Consider the following 16,736-nt stretch of genomic DNA (forward strand, 5'->3'; position numbering starts at 1 on the left):
ACCCCAGAACAAAAAACTTAGAAGGGAAACGTAAACGGGAACAACTGAGTGCAGATATAGTTTGTTTGGAGAACATTCAATAGATGGCGCATAGTTAGCGGGCGTGTTAAAGTTACTAAATCTAGTGACTTTAGTGCTTGTGCGCCATTATGACAGTTGAATTTTGATTGACGGCTTATTGTGCTTTAAGTATAATTACTATTCATTATTACAATGAATTATGCATATACAAGTCGAGAACGTAAATGTTGTGTGACAAATTGTGAAGACGTTTCCAAAAAATGGAGCCCGAAGTTTTTAAGAATTGGTTTAGAATATAATGTGGAAGAAATTTACACAAAAGTTTTTGGTTTGTGAACGTCATTTTTCTGGCTGCGCTTTAGAACCTGGAACACGAAGAGATTTAAAGCGTATGGCAGTTCGCACATTATATTTAGCAGGTAGCACTAATTGAATTGTAATAAATTGCTACATATTTTGTTTTTAGAACGATCTCGAGAGCATCATACAGTAGAGTTTCATGAAGTTGATCTTGTATCTTGTATAATCATATTAAATTAAATATAACTCCTGGATTGGATTAATTGGAGTTGTTACTTATAAAACAAGTGCTCTGTACTCTTTGAAGGCCCTGACTGGTGAGGTGCATCCGCATTAAACTGAATTTATTTGGACCCCTAACAAACAAAATTGGACTTCACTGGCTGGATTCATTTACCTTTTAGGTTTCAGTTAGTCAAATCCAATGTTATTGTTACAGATCCGGAGAAATTCAGTATCATGCGGACGTAGCTTACATTTTAATATTTAAATTTGGCGCCATTCACGCAAAAAGCTGCTGAGAACATACACGAGATGGCGCGTCATTTTTACATTACATTACAGTTTCCATTCTAAGTTTGTTGTTCTATGGTATTAACTGTTATTAGTAACACATTTATTTTTTTTGCAGGGAGCTGAAGACGACCTGTTCGGATGCCTTGGCCGGTAAAAAAATTATACAAGAAAATGGCGTTGACAAACTGGACAAATCATTAGTATCTAATTTTGAGATTTTAAATTTAGTTCCTGACCGCACAACGAAAGACGATGAAACAAATAAAACGGTGTCAGGTACGTAGGACCCGCCGTTAGTGCTAATCGCCATTTAATACCTTTCTGTATCAGATGGCGTCGATCTGAAATGGAAGAGGGTTGGAATCGTCTCAGGAAGATCCGTCCGACTCGATACCATCGTATGGCCTGGAGGAGATTTGTCGGTTGCGGCAGTGTCTTCAAGAGCACGTAGCGTATTTCGGGTGGTTACTGCTCTTGCACCCCCTTTCGTTATGGAAGGTGAGCTGGATGAAGACGGACAGTGCCTTAGAGGTATTTAAGCCGCGGTTTGCGTCAAACTAATTGGTTTAATTTAAGGTCTTCCATGCCATCGCGTACTAACTTCCGATAAGGACAATTTAACGTTAGTGTTTAACCAAATGGAAATGCAGGAACGGCTGGAAGAGGAGAGCGGAGTGAACACACAGTATAAACATCCGGGACATTTTATGCGCAGCGAAAATGATGAGGATAAGTTTTCGCCCTTTCAAAAAATTAAATATCGCACAAATTGCTGTTACGGTTTAGCGATGGACCTTTTGGAGAACATTGCGCACGAACTCGAGTTTGATTTTCGATTATACATAGTCGCGGATGGTTTGTACGGGAGCAGGAATGTGATTAGGAGACATAAGCGGGACGTGGGGAAGCACTTTTTGAATTACCGTTTTAAGCAGGAGGTGCACGCGGGTGAACCGAGCTCGCGGGAGGTCGCCGATGAAGTTGACTTCAAGTGGAACGGTGTCGTGGGCGATTTGGTTTCGGGTGCAGCTCATATGTCATTCGCGGCCCTTAGTGTTTCTAGAATAAGAAGTGAAGTCATAGATTTTAGTATCCCGTATTACTTTAGCGGAGTTTCGTTCCTAGCAGCTCCGCAGCAAAAATCTGAGATACCCTTATTGGCTTTCCTACTGCCATTCTCGCCCGAACTTTGGATAGCGATCTTTACAAGTTTGAACATAACAGCTATAGCGGTAGCGATATACGAATGGCTATCGCCTTTCGGCTTAAACCCTTGGGGACGTCAACGTTCTAAAAATTTCAGCATGAGTTCCGCACTTTGGGTGATGTGGGGTTTACTTTGCGGTCATCTTGTCGCATTTAAGGCCCCCAAGAGTTGGCCGAACAAGTTTTTGATTAACGTCTGGGGAGGATTCTCTGTGATATTCGTCGCGAGCTACACGGCGAACATTGCAGCGTTAATTGCCGGTTTGTTCTTCCACAACACTGTCAGCAATTACCACGACAGAAGCGTAAGTAAAATCAAGTTCCAATAAATTCGCTTCATTGAGTTGATACTCGCGGATCATGAATGCGGGTTTAAAGCTAAAACGATAAATTCGGCAAGTAATCTCATTTAATTTGTTTCAGCTGCTAAGTCAGAAGGTGGGAGCACCCCGTGCGTCAGCGGCAGAGTATTACGTACAACGAGCGAACAAAGTTTTGTGGGATCACATCAACAAATATCGCATGGAAAATGTAGAGGAAGGAATTGCGCGTCTTAGGAACGGAACGCTCGATATCCTAATTGCGGATACTCCAATTCTCGATTATTACAGAGCAACTGATCACGGATGCAAACTTCAACAGATTGGGGACACAATTAATGAGGACACGTACGCTGTGGGGATGAACAAGGGTTTTCCTTTAAAAGTAAGAGAAACTGGGCCAAACCTGCGGTTATGGTTGCTGTTTTAGGATAGTATTTCGGCCATTATTTCTAAGTATTCAAGTAACGGGTACATGGACATTTTGCAAGAGAAGTGGTACGGTGGACTGCCATGCTTTAAAGCGGGCATGACAATGGACATGGAGTCTCTATCCCAACCTAAGCCTCTTGGGGTTGCGGCCGTAACGGGAGTGTTTATTTTATTAGGAGTCGGAATGATTTTAGGGTGTTTAATTCTCTTCGTCGAACACATGTTTTTTCGCTACACTTTGCCGGCCTTACGTGATAAACCTAAAGATTCGGTGTGGAGAAGCCGAAACATTATGTTCTTTAGTCAGGTAAGAAGCTTTTAGGGTTGAACTCTAACAAATTTACACGATTCGTGTTTTAGAAACTTTATAGATTCATTAACTGCGTTGAACTGGTTTCACCTCATCACGCCGCACGAGAACTTGTGCATACAATTCGGCAAGGACAGATTACAAGTCTCTTCCAAAAGAGCGTCAAAAGGGTACGTCAAATACTTTAATTTGTAACTAGATCTGTTCGGAAAGATTATGACCTACTCTTTGTGAAACAAAAATGTACACATTTGCATTGAGGCTACCATCTATCAGACAAGTGCAACTAAAACCGGCTGTTTTTCACATTGTTGCTAAGATTAACGTAACACAACAGCGTACCTACCTATATTTATTTGAACCTATTCCGAATTGGTTAGGGAAACGTTAAGAATTCAGATTATCTTGATTTTTGTGCTCCATCTAGAAGTCAAGTCATGTGCTCACCACCCTCATCACCTGCAAACCTTAAGGAAATATCGTTAAAATTTTGCTTGTTTCGTTTATCTCTGAAGAATTCAAATCAAAAGGACTTTAGGTGTCGTCAGGTGAGAGTTAACGAATCGATCTTCGTAACTTTGCTACTAAGTGTATGTTTCTCTTATCATGAGTTTGAACTTGATATGGATCCGGAACTGTGAAAGATGCAATTTATTCTTCGACATTTCAAGCTATTAGGATTTCTTTTTCTTGTACGCAGGTTTCTTTTGGATTTATTTCAATGTTCAATCATGTTAAAAGGTATTTGACGTTAATTTTGGTGGCTGCACGATCAAGTGATAGATTGGACAATTTGAACATAGAAAATGGACAAGGATGGTTAGAGGAATCAGAAAAATGCATTGATCATCGTCTCGTAAATTACTTAAATATACATGAGTTCATTATAGTTGAGGCGCAGGTGACAGTTTTATCCGCATTTAAAGCCTTGCTGAATGAATGAAAAAGTGTCCAAAGCTGACGTACCTCAAGACGACATTTACAGTAGTTTTGGTACCACTTGTTACACACAAAAAACTCCATAAGAGCATATTTCCACTTGCAAAATAATGCCGTTAATTGGAGGAAATTTTTGGACATAGTTTACAGAATTCATGCAAATGTTGAGTTACCGAATGGGGATAAGATTGGATACGGTGATGCCAGTAAGGTTAAGATTTTAAACAAGAGTTTAGGTATAAGAGCGAACTGGGGCATACAAGAAAGCGCCCCCTAATCATGGGACACGCTTACGACCAGGACACAACCGCTGTGTCGAAAATGAGTCAAATTCCAAAAATGCAATCACAATTCATAAATATTAAAATAATCTATGGATTATATTTCTCTCTCGTTCCAGTTGAAATTTTTTTGCCAATGGCTCTTATTAAGCGGCAGAGCAAAGTGATGCAAGCTTTATAGGAGAGTCGATGGTGTCCGTTTGTCCGTCTGTCCGTCCATGGACACAATAACTGCCAAACGCTTGGACCGATTCGGTTCAAAGTTTCTATAGTTGACTTATATCCCACATGTAAGACTCCTATATTGAAAATGGGTCAAATCCAATGACCCCGTAGGACCACGCCCTCTGTCTCTGAACTTATTCGGTTCAAATTTTGTACAGTTGAGGTGCTCTACCATCTTTAACCCAAATTTCGCTTGTTTCAACAGTTACAGTTTGAGAATGAATTAGAAACTCAAATTTGAATGCTTTCCGCTTCTGCTTTCTCTGCAGCCCACACAATGCAATACATTAAGGATTTAAGGAAGAAAATAGGAGACTGCTTACTCGGAAAGACTCTTTGTCCAATACGGTTCCCAACTGTGGAAAAGGTAGCCGCATAGCTATGAACATCATTGAGTCTGAAGCCGTTTTCCAAGCGACTTGGGACGTAGAGGTTGACCAAGACAGGTACGCTTACGGTATATCTTCAATCCATTCATTAATCCTGAAGGAATTGGTCGATAACTCGATACCGTGAGGCAGAAGTGATGAGATTAGCGAATACGCTGAGGACAGAGGCCTGGCAGCAACAGGGGGGAGATCCGTGGAATGGCAGATTCCTGAACCTCAAAATATGACCAGAACAGAGGATTGTGTTCATGAGTCTCTGAGTTTACAGTTTGCAATTATTTCAAGGGAAGTATTTTTCCAACCTCTCCATGGGATTTCAAGTGGAGCCTACCCTCAAGAACATAGAAGCTGAAAAAACAATTTAAATAGCAGGAAAGGCATCTGAACTGTGAGATGCTTTCCTTTAGCACTTTTTCAGTTAATATCATCAGCTCAATTCCAGGAGTGGAATTTCGAAATTCTCAAGTATCTCAGGTTCTGCTTCACCTTCAAATAAAGTCATCATGCACGGTGGATGGGTCACTCGGAAAAGTCCCATGATCTAAGTACCAAATTTTCCGATTTGAACACATTGCAAGAACTATTGGATGAATCTTCACGGAAAACCATGCTGGAATTGAGAAATATTTGTTGAATCGTCAAAAATGACGGAATCATTTCTGTAGGGTTCAAAGAAAAACCGGTAATATTGGGGGGCTTTTACTAAATTGAGAATAGTCTCTCCTGATTTCGTTGAAAGTGTTTCAGAATCCAATTTTTAGGAGTGCTTTAGGCTCAAGGTGATCGGATCAGAAATACCTTGTCGCTCTTCCATTCACCCCACCTCGGAGTTGATGTGGAGAAAAACCTTTCCATATCTCAGGTGTCACTCGCCAAAGTGCTATCTCGGACACTATTCTTCTCCATGAATTTCCCACGGCAATAGGTCTTGTTTCGCAAAACTTCTTCTTTATGGCTGGGAGGGAAATTCCGAATAGAATAGGAATAGAGCAGATTTCAGTTGGAACCTGGCCCGAAATATGAGTACTGAATCCGAACGCTTGAAAAAATTAGATTCTTGAAGATTTGTGAACGAAATTCGTTCGAACCATCAGCTAAACCAGAAATGAAAGAACTTATAAGTAGTTTCCACTACATATTTCTTCTCTAAATCACAACCACCTATTGACATGAATCTTGCGAAAAATTTGTGGGATTAGAATGAGTGGGATGTCACACAGACTGGAGTGTCAGCATTGTTGGAAGCGATGAGGTCGTCACCAACTCGTTGACCAACGTGCATATCCTTGCTCATTTCGGACATCTACGGAGGGTCGGGAGTTTATGTTTTAACTTGACCAAAAGGACGCCAATATTTCATTAACAATAGAGGAGAAATCAACATCACGCTCCACGAAAGCTGACTAAATTCCCATGTAGTGATATCGACTTCACTCCTACCCTGAACTTAAGCGTCCGTTGGTCAGCAGGAGAGTCTAGGTCCACTTCCCTTGACGTATCAAATGAAGAAGTCCGTGTGACTTTGAGATTCTTAGAAATCCATGATACAGCCAGATCGACTGTCCGATCTTTCCTTGTGCCTGGTATGGTAGTTAATTGATGGGGTGGACCTTGCTTGTTTCCTGAAATATCTCTTAATTGCTCTTCACGTGGTCTCTCACTTTTCTTCAATATTCCAAATATGGAAGCTACAAGTGGCATCACATGTAATCACACACTTGCGCATGCGCGATTCCGCCCAAAAGCCTTTCAGCTCTTCTTTTTATGTCTAAGAATATGTGAACCAAATTTGGTTCCAATCGGTTGAGCCGTCTAGCCGCAAATGAGAGTACAGACGAACCGACAAACCGAAATCATCGAGATTTTGTTTGATTCGGATCCCTGGTGCTTCAAAACATGTATTTCCGTCAAGAAAGTTGAGTGTCATTTTTTACCCCAATGCAATACCTCCCTTACTGACGTGCGGATAGTATAAAACGAATCAAATGCAAGGAATAGATGGTGATAATATGCAACCAACTTTACAGGAATTTCTGTGTCTGTTGTGGAAACGACGGTACCTTGATTATTTAATGTCTAACTAAGGTTAGCTATTATTCTTTATTTTTACCACCCGCACGTTAGTAAGAGATGTATTGCATTGGGGTCAAGAATGCACTCCCAATTTTTTGACAGAAATACACGTTTTGAAGCACCAGGAATCCGAAACATACAAAATCTCGATAATGCGATAATCTCGATCGGTCTGTCGGTCTATCGGTCTGTCGGTCATGATTCTATTGATTTGATCCCTTTTTTATAGTATACATTAAAAAAAAATACCGGTATACGTTTTATCGAGAACCTAAAAATAATGTACATAGAGTGAAATTACAGAGCATAAAATTGATCTGGTTATTCCAGTAAGGACTAAAATATTGAGAAAAGTTTCTGTCGGAAAGACGTGGAATGTTAAAATTTGTGTTACCCAAACAGTATTTCGAAGTTTTTAATCCGTACTGTTTCAGAAGGAACACGAACAACGAAGAAGGAGGAGAAGCAAAGCACAGTTTTTTGAGATGATACAAGAGATTCGAAGGTTGGTATAGTATTAGTATGTTTCAAGCGCTAATGACCATTTTTAGTACAATTCGTAGACAGCAACAAGAAGAGAGAACTTTACCGTTGGAGTCCGTGACAGAGGTGGAATCCGAACACCAGCTAACACCCGAGGAAAAGAAAACGAATTTGAGCCCGAGCATCATACGGCGTACGTTTTTACGCACGAGTCCTAAAATAGAAAATCCCCCGAAAGTAAAATCGCCCGCGCTACACTTTACAAAGCAACTTTTCAGTCCGCGCACTAAAAACAAAACGAAAAGCTCAACCGCACTGAACGTTCGACGATTTAGTACCGACAGTGTGTTTTCCTCTCAAACTTTAAAACCTGACCGAAGTACCGTTGTGGGAAGAAGACTAAGCAAGGACGCTTCCTGCTTTTTATCGCACAGTCCACCGGATATTAACAGCAGACGATCTAGTCATCTGGACATAGTAAATACAGGAGCCAAACTTTCAGGCAAAAGCCCCGTACTCTCGATTGAAAACGTTTCTGAATGCAGCTCAAGGTCGACCGAACTTCCGCGTAAGCTTTCCGATTCCGAAAGCATAGGCAGAAAACTGGCAACACTACCAAAGTACACAGAACCAAGCAGTCGTCACAGGCTGCAGCCACAGTACAGCTTAACAATTGGAAGAAGTGATCAAATGTTAAACAGTACCGATCCGAACACCAAACTGGGCCAATCTCCTCAGAAATTAACGAAGAGTTGTCAGAATATCCTAGATACCGATAGAGAAGTTACACGAACTTTATCGCAATCCAGTGTGGATCACAGGAGTAATCTTTCCGATGACGAAATAGCCCGAAGAAACAAATTAACCATAGATCAATTACAGTCTCATCTAACCACGAAAGTAGAACACATTAAACCTCCCATAAAAAGAAGTCACAGTAATAACACCAAACCTACAAATCCCCCGCGTATTCAAGTCGAAGACACATCGAAGCTACCACCGAGCACCACCCGAAAAATAAAGAAGCGTCACCAGAGCCTGGGCGATGAGACCAAAACCCACACTGACCGTTCCCGTAGCAGAAACAAGCTCAGCGAACATTCCAGGTCATTAGACAGTAACCCTCCCAAGGAGTCTTCCAGATCACGCTCTCCCAGATGCAAAGAGCACGACCTACCACCGGCTCCACCTCCCCCCAACTGCTCCCCGCGAAACTCCAACGGCAAATCCCCACTAGATAGGTTATCTAAGGACGAACTCGTACTGCTTTGGCGAAGTTCAGAATCAGAACTTAGAAGTCATCTCCTAAAAGCAATAAGAGACAAAGGATCTGAGGATCCTCCTTGAAAATTGTTGCGCAACTATCATGGGTAATGATGGATTTTTTGGTGACATTTGCGGCCATTTTTTGCGAATTTTGCACTGCTATTCATGCGCGTTCGTGTATTCGTGCCGTTTCACTTAGATTTATAACAAAAAAAAACGACCAGTTACTACAGTCGCCTTTGTTCTCTCGCCTTCGGATAGCTATAAAATGATTGTGAACTACCTGTGGAGAATTGGCGATCAATTTGGAAAAGTCGGACTACGCGTTGTATCTTATGACATGGATAGTTGTGCATTTAGTTCACGCGTAACGCGAAGGTAATATCCAACTTTTAAAAAAAATTATTGTAGTAGCGTTCATCTTGAAAATGTAATCAAAACAAAAAAAATACTTTTAACAAAGCGTACTGCCAATTATTTCTAGGATTCATCCAGTCAATGGATATTGTAGAATGGTGATATCGAAGTCTTATGCTACGGTAACAAAAACAAATTTTGAGGCTCCAAAACTATTTCGATTAAATTTTAGGTAAATTATTGTATAAGGTAATGTTACTAAATACGCCGTATTGCGTTAACGTGCAAGTTTAAACGATGGGAACAGTAGAAACGGGTGCCTGTTTTAAACAAATTCAACTAGAAATGAAAACTTCAAGTTGACGCAATACTGCCTTACGATATTTTGAACATTTATAAGTCAATTTTAACAAATTTTATCTCCGTCTATTCGTTAGCATAAGTGTCCTCTCTATCCTATTGTTGATATTTTAAAGTCTATTGGAATTGAAACAAAATGAAAGCTATAGCGTACACAAATTACTCAGAATCTAATTAAAACAGTAACAAATTTGTGATTATCTTAAAGAATAAGATATAATAAAATATTACGGATGTGTTTAAAATATTTTCTATATAAAGGATTAAAGATGCATGTAGGTAATCATAGAGAGCATTAACGTAGAGGACTAATAAAAAAAACAGCATGTAACTAATTAAATAATTATATAACAAGAAATGTAAACTATAGCAATGCATATTATTATGGAATAGATGCATATTAAAGTTTATGAAAATATTTTAAACAAAGTGTTAAACTTTTTGTTGTAAATAGTGTAAATAGAATTTTAGCATTATAGATCACTAATTTGTATAGTTAATTTAACACTTTATTGTTGACAAATATATAACTTATAGACCTTTAGGTAAAGTTTTATTAACTGCAAGGTAATCCATGTCTACGCTTCCTGGTGGTACTGTTCTGATTTTCAACAGGTGTATGTACTTCTGCTGTTTGATGCAGATAAAGTGGAGTGTATAGGTAAGAGAAGTGACCATTGTGACCAATCGTACGAGCGCTTTAGACCGGTATTTTACAGCTTCTACTCTCCTTCTATTCAAATATCTTCCAAATATCGTTTGCAAGAAGGTAGGTAGGTATGTTTTCCCTACAGCCCAATGGATCTTCTTAGCAAAGGTGGTGAAAGTTGAAACTACATGCAACACCCACAAGAGATTTTAGTAACCGTATCTCAATATAAAGTAAATATGTTACTTTCTTAATACTTACGCGAGCATTTTCGTTTCATTACATTATTGGAGCATCGTGATCACGTTTAAATAAACAGTTACCAAGAAAGTGCTTATAGTGTACAGAACGTTTCATTGCGATATTTTTGGGCAATTACAATACAATACAAGTTACAATAGAGAACTTTACTAATCAAATTGGTACACCTCTTTTGTGTATACAAGGGCAGCCCTAAATAAAATAGTAACCGGTAAAAAGTTTAAAGACGATTCCTTCGCGCTTTTACTGGCTGTTAAAACCCTAAGTTATAAGGGTTGCTTATGACATTTCCTGAATACGGAACATATTGATAAATTAATGCAGTAAATAAACAAAAGTTCTATTATATGCCGAGAAACCTGAAGCCCAGTTAGTTCCTGATACAAATCATCAATCATCTTTCAAAACCATGCGATACAATAGGTCCGATTGTTTTGCTCAGGACAAACCGCTCCACAATGCAATTTTCTGAATTTCGGCTACTTTTCAAAAGGAGAAAATCAACTGTGAATTGGAGAAAATTTCAAGTCATCCATAAATGTAAGCTATTTGAAATTTTTGCATTGTCTAAAAATAGGAGTCGATCGTTTTGGGGATTTTGTATAAAAAAAAACTTTATGCTCAAGGTCAATTTAACATTCCTGAAGAGATCGACCCACGGAAGTTTATTTCTTGAATAAATTTGTACATTTTTTATGAATTATAATTGAACTCAAAAAAAAATTCAGCAATTTTCAGCCATTTTTGAAAAAAATAGGTTATTATATTCGTTATGACTGGCTGGCTGTCCGGCTAATATCTCAGCAATTATAATAGCTAGAGACTTCAAATTTTTACTAAAAGCTTTTTGCTATACTGTAGATAATAGTGACAATCGCTTAAACTTCTCTCTCTTGTTCTAGGCCCTCAACAGGCTTGCTTTTTAGAGGTGCATCTGCAGAAGGCAATCCTATGTACCTGACTATTAATTATTTGTTATCATACCGCCCAGTTTTTGTATTATTTGCAGAGTGTGGTGCAATATTAAAAACTGTTCTCTTAATGATTTTTTAAAATTTTTATTTTCTGGTTGTTGCATGTACCCATCTTATGCAATTAGTTTAGGTTTAACCTATACAATCAGAAATGTTTATACGAAGGTCCTGTGGCTACATAGATTACATACCTCTCCTCAAAAGTATAACGATAATAGCAGTTGGGTAAATCGTAATTCACAATGATAAGTGATATGATAGTTAGCAGTGACTTGTGACCGTTATAGTAATACCTACAGATACAAAATGATACGGTATTTTGATGATCATTTTACTATACAGTTGAATATTGCTATTGAACATTGTAACAGTCTTGTTTGTAAATTAATAGTATATTATTATACGAGCATGTTATGACGCTTATTATTCACGAGGTTGACGTTTGCGACGCGAGCGAGCTTGCGAGCGAGTGGAGCAAGTAAACCGAGTGAATAAGAGCCATAACATGCGAGTGTAATACTATACTTTATCTACGACTATTACTTCAATTAGATTAATATTTTATTAGCATTTACATTACAATAAATACTCGCAAAAATAACTGAAATGAAAACAAAGTAAGCAGGATTTAATTCTATAAAGGAAAGATTTCTTATTTAACGTCGAATTATGGCGGAGTAAGTTCTGTGGTAGATCTTGAAAAATTAACTGTCATGGTACCGTAATTAACAAATGTTATAGAATTTGGTTGCAAGTTGGTTTGAGCATGGGTCTCAAAATGTGCATTTGCATTTAATACGTTAGTACTACAAGATGTCTTGATGATGATGCTGCAGGTTGTGGAGCGATATTGGAAGTAGAAATCACAGAGCTTGAAATTTTTGTAGCGGTATCCAACTTATTTGTCAAGGAAGTATCAACGTATCCTTCGGCTACGGCTGTCGATTTCCAGCCACCGTGTCGTTTCAAAGCCATGATGTCTCCACCAGCATCAATTAGGATTGTTGCGGATGTTCTTCGGAAACAGTGACCGGTGTATAAATCCGTGTTCGTAAGTCTCAAAAAGGTAGCAATATCTTTGGGCATTTTCGCAAATTTGTTAATTCCAATTTTTTGGCTTGTGCATTTTCCCTTTTGGAAATTTAAAAAAAAGAAGGGGGATTGAACGGTAGGTGGGCGCAATTTCGCATATTTCTTGTATATATCAAAGAATTGACCCGTAACTGTAAACGTTCGGACAATTTTAGTTTTAGTTTTAGGTATTGTGATAATAACTCCCCCTTCAAAATCTTTAATATCCTCGACTTTCATGTCACTTAACTCACAGGCTCGACATGCACCCATTAAACCCATTATCAATGCAACCTAAAAATACGAAAGATTAAACTAAGAACCGTACTAAGAAACGTCAGAAACCTTTGTTGCAAGATATACTTCGTCAGGTGCATTATTAAAAAATGCATTTATCTCCTCGGGGCTGAAGATTTTAGATTTCTTCTTAAGATGTCCATCTGATTTACGTTTAAGGAAAGTACGTAGTTTGGGATATTTATCAATTTCCACTCCATCATGAAGATTTAATGTAGTTCGTAACATCGAATAGAATGTCCACAGTGAAGAGGAAGAATACTTTTTAGATAATTCTTCGAAGTATACAAGAAGAACATTTTCAGATAAAGATGATACCTTTTTTTGACGTCTCCATTCCATAAACTTTCCATATACGTGTTCGTACTTCGTTCGAGACTTTTCGGGCAAATTTGAACACACTTATTCTGCCTGGTGCATAACCTCAGGAGGTGTACCCACGGCCACGAGTTCATTATTTTCGTTCTCACTATCGAGATCCATTCCTAACTTATGAATAAGCTAACGGAAAAATACTAGCGAGAATGATTGTCTCGATAATTAACATTTTCATGTTTTGTTTTCAAGGAGCGCGCTATTTTGGAACCATTGAGTTATGAATATTATTCAATGGATTGCAACCAATCGTAGACCAAGTTTGATTCCATAACTGCATAGCAATTAATTATGGCTAGCATTATTTATAGAAATAGAGGCATATTATAAGCGCATAATTTAATGGTCGTAGATACACTACTATACTTCGTTCACCCAACAGAAATAGTTAAGCCACTCCTACAAAATTTGGGCCAATGTAAGCAGCAACCAGTTTTACAACCACAAAATTATAAAAAGCGGAAAATTTGAAAAATCAAATTGAAATGTCACTTGCTCAAGACTAATTATGGCGCTATCTCTCTGAACATAACTCGTGGCAAAAATAGTAAAACCTGCAAACTGTTAAATACATGTAAATATGCACCATAAAAACATTGTTTATATTGAGAAAAGTACAAAAAAGTATTATTACAGCAGCACAAAGTTTTGAAATTACAAGTGCACTTGAATATAAACAAAGGTACATAACAATTTAAATCCTGTATCGCTTCACTCGGATTCGGACTCCGTTGATGTCGAGTCATCTCCCACATGAATTACTAATGGCTCCACTACGATGTCCATTAAAATGTCAATTTGCCACATTTTTTCCTCTTCACTTTGAGCATGGCGAATTGCGTTCTTCCAATTTTCAGCAGTAACATGTTCCACTGCTTGTTGAAATAGTGGACGTGTAACACTGCCAAAACTTTACTCAGGGTAGGTGGTTTATTTCTTTCAAAGAAAGAATGAAGCAAACGTCAAAGAATACTTTTAGTTCCGGAATCAATATTGTCCAAAATTGCTCGTGGTCGATAATATTTTTTAGGTGAATGAAGTTCGTGTACCTCTGTATACTCCCGAAGAATCTTGTAGACACTCGGAATGCTTACACCTAAATTACACAATAATAAGTAAAAATGAATGTGCCTAAGATGAAAATTACCTGCTGCTTTAGCCGTAAACTCAACTTTATCCGTTTTAGATACCTCCGGGTTGTCTTCCGAATATGCCTTGAAGATATTTAAAATGCCAGTTTTGTCTTCAACTGAAAAGTGCTTGGCAGAACGTTTTTTCGGTGGAGAGAAAGCAGCACCGGCGACATTCATGTTTGCGTACAACTTTTCTTGATCGCGAATAATATAACCCTAAAAACAGGCATGTAAAAATCGTGTATAAAATTTTATAATTACTCACCTGACTATCTTTAGAATACACCGACGAGTCTTTATAAAGACTATTTTGTGTGAATAAAGGAGATTAATGGCAAATTGACGCAAGTAAAGATGTAAAAACGTAAAAACCGGCAGAAACGCAATAGGCAAGATGACAGATTACCCAATTCGGCCAATTCGCTTTACAAGTGTGATTGTGGCTTCAAAAATTACACCAATAACAATGTCGTATTCAAATGTGGCGGTAATTGTTGAGGAGGGGCTTAACTATTTCTGTTGGGTGAACGAAGTATAGCGTCTGATGACATGATTATTAACCTTTTTTCCACTTGTAAAGTAGGCTTTCTCGGCATTTGTTCAAAGTGGTTAATAATGTGGACATTATTAACTAGTAGTCAATAATGAGAACTGTCACGCTGTCACTTTTAGAAAACACAACCCGAAATTTCGCTCAATGAACGTTTAGACAAGTTCTCTAAAACGAATAATTGCCACCATCCGCCATTTTCAGAGGAATTACATACTTAAAATTATCACATTTTGAAAAAATTCGAACGAAATTACTCTTTGAAAATATCTCAATGACAGAACAAAATACGGCCTGTTTGACTTGTACTTCTACGTACTTGATTGACATGTTAAATTAATAAACAAAAAATTCTATCCAACCGTTCACTTTCTTATCAATATAATATGCTAATGTAGAGGACTTCAAGTGCTAGTAGTGAAAAAAATAGTATATATACCACGGTAGAGAAGTCTATTATTGCCTTCGCACCTTACACCCCTCGGCGCAAGCGCCTCGAGATGTAATCTTGGTGCTCAGGCAATAATACTGTACTTCTCTACCTTGATATATAATGTATGTATTTTGTTGATGTTCAGTATTTCGTAGTAGGTGGTACGGCGCATGTTGCCTTTCGTTTCCGTGTGATTCTTTTAAAAGTTCCATGCTGGTCTAATTGCCAACATCTTTAAATATTATTTCTGGTGATTGACCCGTTGTTGCGTGTGATTGTCGAATTTGTTCTGGATCGCGAGATAAGTTTTTCTCCTATTTTGGAGGCTATGAAATTGGATTTTTATGTACTCATTGATTGGAAAGATAATGTTCCAAGCATCCTCGATGCCACGCGGAAAACGACTTTCCCGGCATCGCGGTTGTTTTTTAGTTTCCGCTGGAGAGAAGGGGTTATGCGCGTTTCTCAGTTGGTAGTACTTATTGAAGTCAACGAACGTCATGTCATGGTTAACTGTCATCTGCTGTAAAATTCATTTAACACCGTTGGTTGAGGGTATTTAGTGCGCGATTAATCGGAAACAGACGTACACTAAGTTTTACGTAAATATATAAACAAGAACTTATAACGCAATCAAATTATTTTTCAGAATTGGAACTCAAGAAAAAGTAAAATTTATTGCTAAAAGTCTTAAAATGTGACCAGTGATATTCTGCAACTATTCGCATATGCAGTTTAAGAACAGCACATATTAACACAACACAAAGCTTCCAAGGATTTTAAATGTAACGAGTGTATTTACTTATTCAAGATATTCAGTGCAAACGAGGCAATGCCGTGACCAGTAGTAGGCACTCATTGCAAAAGGCAAAATATGTATTAACCAGAGATGTGGAAGTTTTAAATGTGACCCAGTGCATTATTAAAAGTGGGTAGTTACAAAATTATGTTACCAACCAAACTATGATTGTGTTACCACACTCATGATTAAAAAAAAGCTATTTACAAAACTTTATTAATTTTGACCTTTTTTACACAATTCGTTACAAAAAATATTGTACCTAACTCCTTTCGGAAAGAATTTTCCATTGCGCACTAAAATGCAGCACTCCTACGGCGTCGTGCTGCAACAAAGTGCTCATGCGGGAAAATTTAACTTACCGAACTTGTTAGGTAAATAGCTATTTCAACTACGGAAATAACCGCCTAACTGTAAAGAATCTCATTGATTTATTTGTTTTGAATTGCTATATGCGCAAAAGTATTTCACACATGAAATGTCTATGAAAAGAACCATAAGCTGACTCACTACAAATGCTCCACATATGGAGCTATTTATCTGCGCTGGCAAGCACGATATGTTCTCGAAGATCGAATTGGATGGAAGAAAAGGGTGTTAGGCGTAACGGGGATCCTGAATCTATATAGTTAAAATCAATGATCAATTTGAAATAAGTAATTAAAGTCGTCACCAATGCGGCTCTGCATTAAAGTTAGCAAATGAATTCCGAACAA

General features: G+C 38.1%; 2 protein-coding genes and 1 long non-coding RNA gene across 3 annotated transcripts; 1 reads left to right on the plus strand and 2 right to left on the minus strand.

Annotated features, from left to right (window-relative positions):
- Window positions 1–952: 952 nt before the first annotated feature.
- On the plus strand, window positions 953–10,009 carry LOC116175710 (the record flags this gene model as incomplete). The annotated part of the gene is given in 8 exon segments (XM_031493967.1): window positions 953–1,113; window positions 1,168–1,368; window positions 1,414–2,348; window positions 2,467–2,748; window positions 2,794–3,102; window positions 3,156–3,275; window positions 7,450–7,517; window positions 7,564–10,009. Coding segments are annotated over 7 exon segments (3,033 nt in total). The 3' UTR covers window positions 8,843–10,009.
- Window positions 10,010–12,154: 2,145 nt separating this feature from the next.
- LOC116176152 lies at window positions 12,155–13,041 on the minus strand. Its single transcript, XM_031494627.1, has 2 exons — window positions 12,779–13,041; window positions 12,155–12,727 (listed from the first exon to the last, which is right to left on the minus strand). Exons 1-2 carry the CDS (start codon window positions 12,956–12,958, stop codon window positions 12,155–12,157), a joined length of 753 nt encoding a protein of 250 aa, XP_031350487.1. The 5' UTR covers window positions 12,959–13,041.
- Window positions 13,042–13,718: 677 nt separating this feature from the next.
- Window positions 13,719–14,771, minus strand: LOC116175711. The gene is made up of 3 exons (XR_004146343.1): window positions 14,504–14,771; window positions 14,253–14,454; window positions 13,719–14,201 (listed from the first exon to the last, which is right to left on the minus strand). It is a non-coding gene; the product is annotated as an uncharacterized LOC116175711 (long non-coding RNA).
- Window positions 14,772–16,736: the final 1,965 nt, after the last annotated feature.

The sequence above is a fragment of the Photinus pyralis genome, unplaced genomic scaffold (assembly GCF_008802855.1).
Source record: "Photinus pyralis isolate 1611_PpyrPB1 unplaced genomic scaffold, Ppyr1.3 Ppyr1.4_LG7, whole genome shotgun sequence".
Lineage (NCBI taxonomy): Eukaryota > Metazoa > Arthropoda > Insecta > Coleoptera > Lampyridae > Photinus > Photinus pyralis.